The sequence below is a fragment of the Salvia splendens genome, chromosome 2 (assembly GCF_004379255.2).
Source record: "Salvia splendens isolate huo1 chromosome 2, SspV2, whole genome shotgun sequence".
Taxonomy (NCBI): Eukaryota; Viridiplantae; Streptophyta; class Magnoliopsida; order Lamiales; family Lamiaceae; genus Salvia; species Salvia splendens.
Window position 1 is genome coordinate 3,003,519 of NC_056033.1, and position 12,585 is coordinate 3,016,103.

At 36.1% G+C, this 12,585-nt stretch overlaps 3 protein-coding genes across 4 annotated transcripts; all 3 read left to right on the top strand.

Moving 5' to 3' along the window:
* The first annotated feature begins 1,102 nt into the window (after nt 1-1,102).
* LOC121762438 (protein trichome birefringence-like 11) lies at nt 1,103-3,968 on the top strand. Its single transcript, XM_042158320.1, has 4 exons — nt 1,103-1,891; nt 2,619-3,008; nt 3,085-3,243; nt 3,319-3,968. Exons 1-4 carry the CDS (start codon nt 1,458-1,460, stop codon nt 3,683-3,685), a joined length of 1,350 nt encoding a protein of 449 aa, XP_042014254.1. The 5' UTR covers nt 1,103-1,457; the 3' UTR covers nt 3,686-3,968.
* A 436-nt stretch (nt 3,969-4,404) lies between these two features.
* Nucleotides 4,405-8,491, top strand: LOC121783630 (NEDD8-activating enzyme E1 catalytic subunit-like). Of its 2 annotated transcripts, XM_042181767.1 has the most exons (9): nt 4,405-4,585; nt 4,827-4,990; nt 6,144-6,346; nt 6,786-7,018; nt 7,110-7,172; nt 7,267-7,323; nt 7,537-7,658; nt 7,762-7,879; nt 7,975-8,491. In XM_042181767.1, exons 1-9 carry the CDS (start codon nt 4,490-4,492, stop codon nt 8,260-8,262), a joined length of 1,344 nt encoding a protein of 447 aa, XP_042037701.1. In that variant the 5' UTR covers nt 4,405-4,489; the 3' UTR covers nt 8,263-8,491. The 2 variants fall into 2 exon arrangements, with proteins under 2 accessions (XP_042037701.1, XP_042037708.1); XM_042181774.1 differs by lacking the exon at nt 4,405-4,585 and having other exon boundaries at nt 4,868-4,990; nt 5,796-6,346.
* A 134-nt stretch (nt 8,492-8,625) lies between these two features.
* Nucleotides 8,626-10,612, top strand: LOC121783645. The gene is made up of 2 exons (XM_042181787.1): nt 8,626-10,174; nt 10,255-10,612. The coding sequence occupies exons 1-2, from the start codon at nt 10,052-10,054 to the stop codon at nt 10,519-10,521; spliced, it is 390 nt and encodes a 129-aa protein (XP_042037721.1). The 5' UTR covers nt 8,626-10,051; the 3' UTR covers nt 10,522-10,612.
* Nucleotides 10,613-12,585: the final 1,973 nt, after the last annotated feature.

Genomic DNA, 12,585 nt, shown 5'->3' on the forward strand with positions numbered 1-12,585 from the left:
TTAGAATACTTTTCCAATATTAAATGAATAGTTTTTAATGAAGTGTAAACTGTAGTAAACAGTGAATGCAAGTAGAGAACCTAAGTGAAATATACAAAGATTTTACCCTTTTGCAAGCGAAAGTAGTTGCTGAGTTCCATCTTGATCATTTACTTCACATTGTGAAACCTTTTGCACGAGTCGCTTATACTCATTGACATTGGGCGTTAGGACAGCCCGGGGATAACCGCTTATCAAATCAAGAGAACGTTGACGTCGTTGTTCTCTCCGGTCTTATTTTATATAATTAATAAAATTATGTTAACAATGAAACATCAACTATAAAACTAAGAAAATAAACCATACTACACATAATTATATATAGTCTTTTATAGTAACTTAACTATAAAAAATAATTTAAAAGTAACGAAGATAAAACATGAATAAATTGTACTTTAAGTTAATATCTTATGTACTGAAGTTATAGAATATGAATAAATATGAAGCTTGTGCATAATTTCCGTATGTATATATGGTTGTATACATAGTACTATTAGGGGGTGTTCGGTTGGCAAGATTAAATCTCATGATTAAATATGTATCATGTTTGGTTCATAAGATTAAACCTTTCAACTTAATCCTAGATGGATAGTCTCATGATAATTAGTCATAGTCTCCCCCTCCAACTAAAGTAATCCCACAACTTGAATAGTCTCATGATATTAGTTATGACAACCGAACGCCACCTTAGTATATGAGAATTATAAAAATTTCCATAAATAATCACACTTTTTCCTTTAAAATCTATTTGGCCATGTATGCTCCAGCTGGAAGTGGGACCTAATACAATTCCATTTGCCAAAGAAACATTGGTGAGACACACCAAGTCAGATTGTCACTTGGTATACTAGGACCACTGAATTTTTTTCTCACTAATGTGGCGTTGGAAATCTTAAACCGCAAATTTAGAGTTGATTGAAACCGTAGTTTCAAACTCTAATAAATTTCCCCTCGGATTAATTAAATATAATTTCATCATATTTTAATTTAGGGGGTTACTCCTGTTTTGTTCCAAAATCAATAATGGCTAATAACTGTAATTAAAATTTGAAATCCACTCCCCTCGCCACCTTCCCCACTTTCACCATCATTACCTTCACCACTCTCTCTCTAAATTCTTCCATTCTTGCTACCTTGCTTTCCAGACAGACACCCCTCTCTCCCTTACTCCCACATTTCTAACTAATCACAATACTTAATTGCCCCCCATTACTCTTCCAACAAGTAAACACACACACGCACACACAGTCCATGAACACTCTCAGACCTAACTTGCTATGATTGCTCAGTTGTTGTTGTTGTTGTTATCTTGCTTGAACCAGACTCTTCACTGATTCCTCTTTCCCTCCTTATTTAAACACTTTGAAAAGAAAATCCACCCACAAAATAAAAATCGAATCTTTATTCACAAATTCAAAATGTGCAACGCCCCATCTGCTGAAGCCTCGGAGGCGATGAAATTTGTCGATTTCTGCAAGAAAATGAAGCGTTTCCGGCCGTTCGAGCCGTCGGTTGGGGTTCTGGGCTTGGCGGTTGGCGTTATTTTCTGCTTCTTTCTGTTGGATTACAGAACCGTGAGTAAAGGGGCGAGATTTGCTTCTCAGAATGAGAGGTTTCTGTGGCTGAGGAACGACGGCGGCGTTGTGGGTCGGAAAAAGATTGATTTTTTGAGTGAGGGTGGTGGTGGGTGCGACGTGTTTGATGGTGATTGGGTGTGGGATGAGAGCTACCCGTTGTATCAGTCGAGGGATTGCAGATTCTTGGATGATGGATTCAGGTGCTCTGAAAATGGACGGCTGGATTTGTTCTACATGAAATGGAGGTGGCAGCCTAAAGATTGCAATTTGCCCAGGTTTCATTTGTTTCTCAGAATTGATTGGATTGGATTGGATTGGATTATGTTATGTTGTCTTGATTCCAAGTTGAATGAATGTGAATTATGTTGAATCAATCTGATTGTGTTTCTGTGGTGCTTTGATTTATTGACTAGATTTGTAGAATAAGTTCATGTTTACCTATGCTATGTTCTTGGATATTGTTTGCTTGTTTAGAATGGATGGGAATTTGGGAAATGGCAATAAATGTCTTTTCCTTTTGTTACTAAGTTACAGTTTTTTAAGTGTTGGAGAATGTAGATGCATCTGTCATAGATTCTTCTTGCATCAGCATTTACCAACTTTTTTTTTTATACTTTTCCCTATTTGAGAAGTTTCATTTTTATCTGCAATTTTCCTAATTCAAATGGTCTTTTTCATCCCTATCCTGGATCCTTATAGTTTGACCTTTTCATCTATCTTTTCCAATTTCAAGTGGTCATTTTCATCGTATGACTAAGTTGTCATTTACTTGTGTTTTGTGGTAAATATAGCATCCGCCATGGATTCATTAATTATGTGTTTATATGCATTTACTACCATGAACCATCACTATGTAACTTATAAAAGAAGTTCAAGCACCTCCATTTTCAACTCTAGTTGATTTACACATTCAATCAATGATGTTTACTGATTAGGGATATAGATTCTGATGAATTTGGCCTTTGAAGAGTTAAGTATTGAATCTTACATATGGTAAAACAGATTTGATGCAAGGATGATGCTAGAGAAACTGCGAAACAAACGAGTTGTGTTTGCAGGAGACTCGATTGGAAGAAACCAGTGGGAGTCTCTGCTATGCATGCTGTCTTCGGTGGTTCTTGACAAGACCGCAGTGTATGAAGTAAACGGAAACCCCATCACGAAACACAAGGGCTTCCTCGTTTTCAAGTTTGCAGACTACAACTGCACGGTGGAGTACTACAGAGCCCCGTTTCTTGTATTGCAAAGCCGGCCTCCTCCCAGAGCCCCACCGGTGGTCAAGACTACTCTCAAACTAGGTGAAATGGATTGGATGTCTTCCAAATGGAGAGACGCGGACGTCCTCATCTTCAACACTGGGCACTGGTGGAACTATGAGAAGACTGTCAGAGGGTAAAAACTCTCTTGCTTGGCGTTTGCTCGTTCGCCATTTTAATTATGTTACTGAACATTTTGCGTGGATGATCAGTGGCTGTTATTTTCAAGAAGGACCGGACGTGAAGATGGATATGGAAGTCGACAGCGCGTACCAGAAAGCCTTGGAGACCGTCACCAGATGGATTCATCGCGAAGTGAATACCACCAAGTCACAAGTCTTCTTCCGCTCGTACGCCCCTGTCCACTTCAGGTTTGCCCTAAACACGCGTTTCTATCACCCTATCCATGAATGCAACGAAGGTGGTAAGCATACGTTTCTTTTCAGGGGCGGTGACTGGAGAACCGGGGGAAACTGCCACCAGGAGACGCTGCCAGAGCTTGGAGCTTCACTCGTGCCATCTCACACATGGACTAAATACACCATTTTCTCCCAAGTCATAGCGAATTCATCCGAGCTCAGAGAAGTTGATGTGCTACATGTGACTCGTATGACGTCGAGGAGGAAAGATGGACACTCTTCTTTGTACTACTTGGGGCCGAAGGGTGGCCCCGCGCCAATTCACAGGCAAGACTGCAGCCATTGGTGTCTGCCGGGGGTGCCTGATACGTGGAACGAGCTGCTGTACGCCCTCCTCATGAAGCGCGAAGTGACTAAAGCATCGAACGTGTCGCGTTTTCACGCACAGGCATGATCAAGCATGGCTTGTGTAAATAGTATATAGAGAGAGAGAGTTGTCTATGGTGCAAGAAGAGGGGATCAGTTTTGGGTTAAAGAAGTGGCAAAGCCATGATCATCTGACATAGGAATAGCTGAATCATAGGTACATGTTTTTTAATGTATTTATTTGGTTTTGATGATTTCATTACTATAGATCTCAAGTTTATTGGTAAGTTAGCAAGATGGAGACAGTAATTATTCCTTACTTTTAAATATTTTTATTTGGGGGTTTTTTGGCCCCTCTTGTTATTGCAAAAGTAGTTGTAGATGGTAAATTCTATGATTATTTTAATATTATTGAAATATTGAGCTTTATGAGATTAGTTTTAGTTACCTATCAATATTTAAGATTTTTGTGTAATTGTAAATGTCTAAAACATAACATAGAATGCTCAAATTTTGTCCCACTGCAAAATAAACCTAAATTATTGATTAATAGAATGCTCAAATTTTGTCCAATTTCAATTATTAAATCACAGTTTCAATTCAATTCGTCATACAGTACATTTTGAATAGATGAATAAAATTTTTGTATATACACATTTTTCATAATTATATAAAGTTAAATCGGATGAAATCGTTTATTCTGAACTAGTAATGCTTCAGCGTAATATTGAAGCTATTTGCCAAAACTAAAGTCGCTTTGGTTGGAATAAAAAGTATAAAATAAACATAATAACTGCACGCAGAGTATAAGAAATCACTGCAGAGGGTATATTTGAAGAACTTTGTTTACAATTTGGCGAAGAGCAGAAATAATTAAGGAAGCTCTGCAACAATGGCGGTGCCTCAGCCCAGCAGATCAAGAGACCTCGATAAGCTTCTCCTCCGCCCCGGTCACCTCGTTGGCCCGAATTTCGAGCCCGGCCAAGAAGTAAACCCTTCTCTCTCTGTATATATATTATATTCATATTCGCGAAACTTGCCACATTGCAATACTTGTTTGGCTGTTGACACTTATCTTCATGTTAAAGGAGGAAAATTGGGCCTAGGCACTGGCGGATTTCTCTTTAATTTTGCTTTGTCTTAGCTTAGCAGTTTCTTCAAACAGGTGGAGTGCGTTATTTTTCAACCTTTTGAAGTATTACTGATGGTCAAATTTCTGACTGTTGCAGCTGAGAGAGGATATAAAAGAGTATGTGAAGGTGTTGGTGGTGGGGGCAGGTGGGCTGGGCTGCGAATTGCTCAAGGACTTGGCTCTAACTGGCTTTCGGAATCTTGATGTAATCGATATGGACCGGATTGAGGTTACCAACCTTAATCGTCAGTTCCTCTTCAGGTGTGTTTGATGCTTCTTGTTTATTGGAACAGTTTTGTGCTTGTATTGTTGTTACACATCAGTGGCCATAATTGATCAAGCGCGGCAGTAAAATCTTGATAATTACCTCCCTTGATGATTTAATTCGTCACTTTCTTTGTAATTGTTAGAATTGTATAGGTAATCTATCGGCTTTCCTAGTTCAGTTAGGACTCTAATGTATGTATAGGTGCTTTGTTCAGTAGATAAATATAGTGAAAAGTTTTGCCAACATGTTTTCACCCTTTGAATTAACAGAGTTTCATGTTGCCTAGTGTGGAACATGTGTTTTGTCTGATTTTTGTATTGCTACAAATGTGGCGACGAAGCCGAACTCCTCATCATGGATTTTGAAACGTAACACTAGGATTTAATCACTGCATCGGGTATCCTTTACTTTTTTAATTGTTGCTTGAACTCATGTAACTCAATGTGAATGCAAAACTTTTACATAATATAGACCTTTTCTTTGATTTATAAATGCTAGTTTTTGACATTTAAATTCTTTCAAATGCATACAAATACTGTTTTACTATGATTTGGAAATCAAAGTGAGGTTTTTTGTACAATGATTTGGAGAATTTTGTTTGTTCTTCAGGTGAGGTTATCTTAACTAGCTTTAGGTGGTTAGAACTGGTTATGTGACATTGAGTGCCTGCTCCTCCTGTTTAGTTCATTTTGCAGCTTAGATTGAATAATCTATTGGCAGATAGAAAGGACTCAACTTTTAGTAGATTGTTATGCTTACCTAGTAATGCATGCACTAGCTGAATCTCTTGGAAAACAGATGTTACAAGCTAAAGAGTTGGTTGGTCTTTGCTCTTCCCAGTTACTAAACTCTAGCTGATTTCAGTTGCTCGAGCTAAGTGATATGCTAGTCATAAAGATCTTCACAGACATAGCGAAGTTTATCTGGATTTTGACCTCCAGATTGGGTATCAACTGTCAGTTGACATGATCTAAAGGGCTCATTTTTATTTTTTTATATGACACAAAGTAAAAAAAAATTCATTTGTTATATATTTTTGCTATTTTCCCATCTGTCTCCATTCACAATATCTTCTATTCACAATTGTTTCTATATACTCCATTTTTTTAATGCTGAAAAGTTATCCTGCCTGCATCCTCTGTGTAGACTTGAAGATGTAGGAAAGCCAAAGGCTGAAGTAGCTGCTAAACGAGTTATGGAAAGAGTTAATGGTGTAAATATTACACCACATTTCTGCCGCATCGAAGACAAACCATTGGACTTTTATAGTGATTTCAGCATAATTGTCCTTGGGCTTGATTCTATTGAGGCTCGGAGCTACATAAATGAAGTAGCTTGTGGCTTTCTAGGTAAGTTTTCCACGCAATATTGAGGACCTGGAATAAGTTGACCCAAAGTTTTCTCTTCATTTCCTTAGTTGGAGGAGGCTATTTTATCCATTTCATCTAATACCTGTACCTACTTATATGTAGCTACCTTATCTATTTCACTGCCGGGTCATCCTTTACAAATTGTATTTTGCAGTCGGTTGTTTGGGTTTTGCTATATTGTTGAATCTTATTCAGAATCAGAAGTGCTAAGTATCACGCATACAAACTGATATAATGAACTTAATTTGCTATATATTAGTTCCCATTCAATATAAGCCAATCTTTTAACCCTGAAATACAGATGCACATTGAAAAACATAATTTTATGTAGTCTTCTGGCATTGAATATGATCAGAGTATCCTCTTGTCTATTTGCAATTCTGATGTACTTAAGTTTGTGTTCTTTCTCTTTAACTAGAGTATGATTCTGACGATAATCCTCGAGAAGAAACTGTCAAACCTATGGTGGATGGTGGAACTGAAGGATTCAAGGGCCATGCCAGGATTATAATTCCAGGAACAACCCCATGTTTTCAGTGTACCATTTGGCTGTTCCCTCCGCAAGTAAAATTCCCTCTTTGTACTTTGGCAGAAACTCCAAGGAATGCTGCTCATTGTATTGAATATGCCCATTTGATTAAATGGAATGAGGTAAGCATATATCTTAATAAGTATTTGTCTATATTTTCCTGCTTGGTGGTGCCTTTGCTTTATGTTTTTCCTCCGGATAATATTTTGTCAGGTCCATGGTCGCAAAAGCTTTGATCCAGATAATCCTGAAGGCATGCAATGGGTTTATTCAGAGGTAATAAACAATATGAATCTATCTTTCAATTGAACAAATTGGAATTACTGTTTTTCTTATTTCTCCTGATTTCGTTTCATCTGTTTCTCAAAAGGCCGTCCAGAGAGCTGAACTTTTTGGAATTCCTGGAGTTACATATTCTTTGACCCAGGTGAGAAAGTTTCTTTCGGTTTTAACCTTTGAGCTGAGTATTTTTGTGTAGCTTGGTACATCTTTTTGGCTAGCAATAGCTTTCGTGTTGTTTAGTGAAAGGTTGCACCGTCAACCCATCAACTGTAATATGACTATCCATGTTTGTGCAAATAGTTTACGTTAGATGCTTATGACCATATTGTTAATGAAATAACACTTTGCTTTCTTTCAGGGTGTGGTAAAAAATATTATCCCCGCTATAGCTTCCACGAATGCTATTATCTCAGCTGCTTGTGCTTTGGAGACCTTGAAAATTGTTTCTGGATGCAGCAAGTCACTGTCTAACTATTTAACGTATATCTCTGACTTCTAGATTTTGTTACGTGCAAATGGTCTCACAGATATTTCTAATTCCTTCCTTCTATCTTTACTAATGTAACCGCAATTCCGTTCACAGGTATAATGGAGTGGAAGGTCTTCATATTAAAGTTACAAAGTTTGTGAAGGATGCAGATTGCCTTGTTTGTGGTCCCGGTGTTCTAATCGAGTTGGAGAAGTTTGTTACTTTAAAAAAGGTGCTTCAACACGTATTCTTATAACCTGGATTGCTTTTGTATCAGTAATTTTAACTGCTGTCAGATACTGATTTTTTAATCTTGCCCTGCAACAGTTTATCAATCAACTGGAAGATCACCCTCGTCTACTCCTGACTAGAGTGAGCGTCTCATACAGGGGGGAAAAGTTATACATGCAGGCACCTCCAGAATTAGAAAAGGAGACTCGATCTAACCTGGATATTCCCTTATTTGATCTAATGAATGGAGTATCGAGGGATATTGTTAATGTTAATGGCATGGCAGGCAAGGGTGACAAGAAGCAGTCTTGTATGAGGAAGTTATGCATTGCATTCAAGGGGGTTGACGGGGTTGCAGATATTGATATGGCCGGTGGGGCATAACCTCACATTTCCACTTTCAGGCATTCCATCAAGAGGTATCGAAATCGTTCATCCAGTTGCATAGTAGTAGCATAAATGTCCCTTTTTCGATCTCATAATTTGTAGTGGTCAATATATGAAGAATTCATGAAAAGCAGGATGCTGATTGCTTAGCATCCTCTCATTTTTCCTATACCGTGAACTTACTTCATCAAATGATACATCAATGAAAATTGAGATTTTGCTTCGATTTGTGCAAGTGATATGAGCACGTAATCTGGCTCCCTTCTTTTGATCTTGTAGTACCTAGCTGTGCTGTGAGCCTGTGATTGTCCTTTTGAGTATAAGTTTGTGGCCAATATAAGTTATGGCCACAAAATTTCCACACATCAGACCAACTCCGGAGATGAAAGTCACTAAGTTGGTCTGGTAATTAGCTGTGGTCTTTGTGGCTAGAAATTATTGCAACTGGAATTTTTGTTGTTATATTTGATATACACAGTTCTTCTGTATAAAACAATGTCTTTATAAATATTTTGGACAGAACCAATGTGACACTGGACCACTGGTTATCTTCATACTATCTATGGAAATGATAAGTTATACAATATTTGTGAATAGAGGAGTTTTATTTGGCTGTTTTTCGGATTAGAAACTTTCGCCCTTAGCCCTCCTTTTCCATCTATCGGAATCAAATCTGTCGATTTTGATCTGGATTGATACTTGTACTTCGTTTGTACGCAATCTTAGCTGGACAAAGGGGGCCATAAATTAGCATATGGCCTAAGATGCATCATTAGTCAATTATGAAGATCTTAGTGGGTTGATGTTAATTGCTCATTTCCTAATCTTAGGTTTGGAGAGTATGATGGAATTACAATCATCAGAAATCAAGAATGTGGGGACTAATTCTAGTAAAAAGTTAGATACATACAATCATAATCTCAGTTGTCAAAAAATAGATGATTCCATTTCTTTTCTTTTTTTAAGTGTGGGGTTTCGATTGATTTTTCTAGTGTCCATGTTGAATCAATGCATATCTAGATTTACTTTGAGTCGATAAGGAAATGGAGTATAAAACAGTTGTTTATGACTTACTAGTGTGATGCAACTTAAAATATTTATTTTGTTCCCAAAGAACAAGATGTGAAATGTAAGAAGTGGATGAGAGGAAAAAGTGTTTGTACAATCACAACCAAGTATATATGGCCCTCATCACATTCAAGCCTATATCTGGATCAGATAATCTGGTTTGTGTGGCTTTATCTATCCCACAACTGGATAATATCATATCACTCACACAGTAGTATTAATAATTATACGATATAGCCTATTGGTAAAATGGTTAATGTCTGAAGTCGAAGGTCGTCTTAGAGTCAGGGTTGAGCGCTATTGGTAAAATGGTTAATGTCTGAAGTCAAAGGTCGTCTTAGAGTCAGGGTTGAGCGCTATTGGTAAAATGGTTAATGTCTGAAGTCGAAGGTCTTAGAGTCAGGGTTGAGCACGATGATCTGATGGTCGAAATTAAAATAATTGGTTTTTTTTACTGGTAGGGTAAAATTGTTTATTTGCCTACCTCTAGAGATATAAATATAGATATTGTGTGGTGAGACCCTACCAATTCACATGCCCCATCTCATAAACCCTCTACTAGGATCCCATCATTCATTTGCCTTTTTTCCAATTTCTCTCCCTATTTAATATCAACTCAGTATCTGATTCAACTGGAGAAAAGGAAAGAAAAAAAGTTCTCAGAATTCAAGAAAATAAAGTGAAAAAAAACACACACACAACACATACTAACTCAGACATGGAAGCAGCTCTTGAGTTGGAGGATGATGTCTTCTACAAAGACTTGAGCAAGCAAGTCTCTCTCCTCATCATGGATGATGATGATCTCTCCCTCTCACACACTCCACCCCTAAATCTTCAGGTATTCAATCTACAATTAACTAACAAATTCAAGTTCAAACTTGTATATACTAAATTCATATTCTTGATTCTTTTTTGAAGGCTTTGAGTACTCAAGCAAACAATCCAGCATCATTTTTCAGCTATGATCATCCACACCAAAGTAGCAAGAGGGAGAGCAAAGGCACCGGGGTTTTCATCCCTCGTTCGACGTCGAATTCGAGACGAAAGAGTGTGAGGCAAGCAAGATTCATGGGGAACAAATTTCAGAGCCCTTCTAATGATCATGGCTCAAGAGGGCTGCAGCCTCATGACACCATGATCATTAATCCTTTGTATGATCATTCATTTAATTTTACAAGATTTTGATCTTGATTTTATATTAATGTGGTGATGTTTCAAGAAATGTGATGCATAATCCAAATAAATAAGAGGTTGTGGAATTTGTTGATAGATGAAAGATGCATAGTATTTTTTGGTTACTGTTTCAGTAAGTCTAGAGGAAAAGTAATTTTTTTTAGTTTCATTGTCTTTTTTAGGATTTTCGAATTGTATGTACTGGCTAAATAACTTTGTCTAGTAGCCTGTGAACTGTATTATACAGTACATAGCTTATATATGTAATAATTAATGAAACTGACCTACAAACTACAATAATTCATTAATACTATACATTCTTAAAAAGGAGTACTGTATATAATATAGTAGAATTGTAAACCAACTTTTATGTACTCTTTTTAAAGAAAAATATGAAGTTGGATAGTATGATTGAGCCCATGAATTTATTTTGGGATATTTTTGAATTGTGGCAGGAATCTAAATTTAGTGAAAAAGTTAATTGAGAATTTCCAGCCAGCATTGGGCTCACTTGGTGGCATATGCTGCTACTTTACCAGTCATTACATAAAGCAATTAGAAAATCATGTTATTAATCGATTTATTCAAAATGCTTTTCGGTTTATTTTACACAAATTTCACCAAACAAGAATTGATAATTAGCGTGTTTGTTGTAATTTATTCTAGTCAATTTTCTTAAATCATATAATTGGATCTATGGCGATGAAGAAATCTACCACATTTTATATATGTAAAATTATTTAAATTCAAAATTGGGAATTGTTTTGGTTAAAGAAAAAGAACAACACTTGAATGACATCTTGATCTAATCCAAAGAAATATGATGTTGATGTAAGTGAGAGCCACTAACTTAAACAAAAACGTAGATCCAAGATTTGAAAATTGGACAATAAAGCATATAATAAATGCAATTCGAATAAAATAATTCATCCCCATAACATGACAACCTCTTTTACATTTCATATTTGGCTGGTTGAGTAAAAGGTCGCAAATAGTTTTAGTGCCAAAAAGATGCTATGGGTTCCACAATTTGAATTTGTAGAAGTGAGTTGAACTCCAACCCCACTATTAAGATTAAACATGTTTAAAGTAATGTCAATTTTGTGGCGCACTATGCCAATAACTAGAACTACGGAATTCGAGAGATCAGATATAGTGAAGAACAGTGGCGTATCTAGGATTTTTGATATTGGAGTGCGAAAAATAGTTATAACGATTTAAAGTTTCAAATTTTAGTAAATCCTTTTAGTTCTATTTGTTTTGTTTTCACAATTTTTCTGTTTTTAAAAATATTCTCTTTATTTTTTCATAAAAAAAAACTCTTTTAAAAAAATGAATTATGTACATAAATACTTTGTTAGTTAAGACTATAGCATTATATAAAAGTTAATTGTATAAATTATTAAGAACAAAGTAAATATCAAATATTAAATATAGATGAATAAAATAAAATTTGACCAGAGTATGTCAAAGTGTATTGAATTAATACAAAATTTTAGGAGAAGTTGTTAGCGAAAATGTAGAGAATATCTATTAACAATGAATAATAAACGAAAACAAAATAAGAATTAAACACATTGAGTTGAAAATTATTCCTTTGAAATAAATAGGAATTAAACAAATTGAGTTGGAAACCATTGCTTTGAATACATACAAAGTCTTGGAAGAAGTTAAAAGGAAAAGAAATTTTGTTTCTCACCACTAGGCTAGTACTGAATGTTGGTTTTATCTCTAAATATAATATTATTAACAATAAATTTTGGGGTACAACTGTACCCCTTGTTCCTAAGTAGATACGCCGCTGATGAAGAAGGTCGTTGCTAGACGGTGTAAAAACAATGGATAATGAAAGCAAACCTCAATTCTGAAGGGTTAATGGAGTTGCGGCACCATACAATCCGCAATAATTCTAAAAATCAAATTTAATAAGTAGAGTTTTTGAACTCACGTGGGGCAAAAACTTACTAGATCCACCATTGTGTATGTAAAGATCATATCCACAAATTCATCATATAACTGAGACATTTTTTTTCCGAGAACAACTTGAGTTGGACAGTTTCACAAACTAACCCAAAA

Bases quoted from the DNA above. Each gene is read 5' to 3' on its own strand.
- LOC121783630 (XM_042181767.1), top strand. From the start codon at position 4,490: ATGGCGGTGCCTCAGCCCAGCAGATCAAGAGACCTCGATAAGCTTCTC. The intron at 7,173-7,266 runs GTAATAAACAAT...GTTTCTCAAAAG, and splicing joins TGCAATGGGTTTATTCAGAG to GCCGTCCAGAGAGCTGAACT. The intron at 7,659-7,761 runs GTATATCTCTGA...TTCCGTTCACAG, and splicing joins TCACTGTCTAACTATTTAAC to GTATAATGGAGTGGAAGGTC.
- LOC121762438 (XM_042158320.1), top strand. From the start codon at position 1,458: ATGTGCAACGCCCCATCTGCTGAAGCCTCGGAGGCGATGAAATTTGTC. The intron at 1,892-2,618 runs GTTTCATTTGTT...ATGGTAAAACAG, and splicing joins AAAGATTGCAATTTGCCCAG to ATTTGATGCAAGGATGATGC. The intron at 3,244-3,318 runs GTTTGCCCTAAA...GTTTCTTTTCAG, and splicing joins TACGCCCCTGTCCACTTCAG to GGGCGGTGACTGGAGAACCG.
- LOC121783645 (XM_042181787.1), top strand. From the start codon at position 10,052: ATGGAAGCAGCTCTTGAGTTGGAGGATGATGTCTTCTACAAAGACTTG. The intron at 10,175-10,254 runs GTATTCAATCTA...TCTTTTTTGAAG, and splicing joins CTCCACCCCTAAATCTTCAG to GCTTTGAGTACTCAAGCAAA.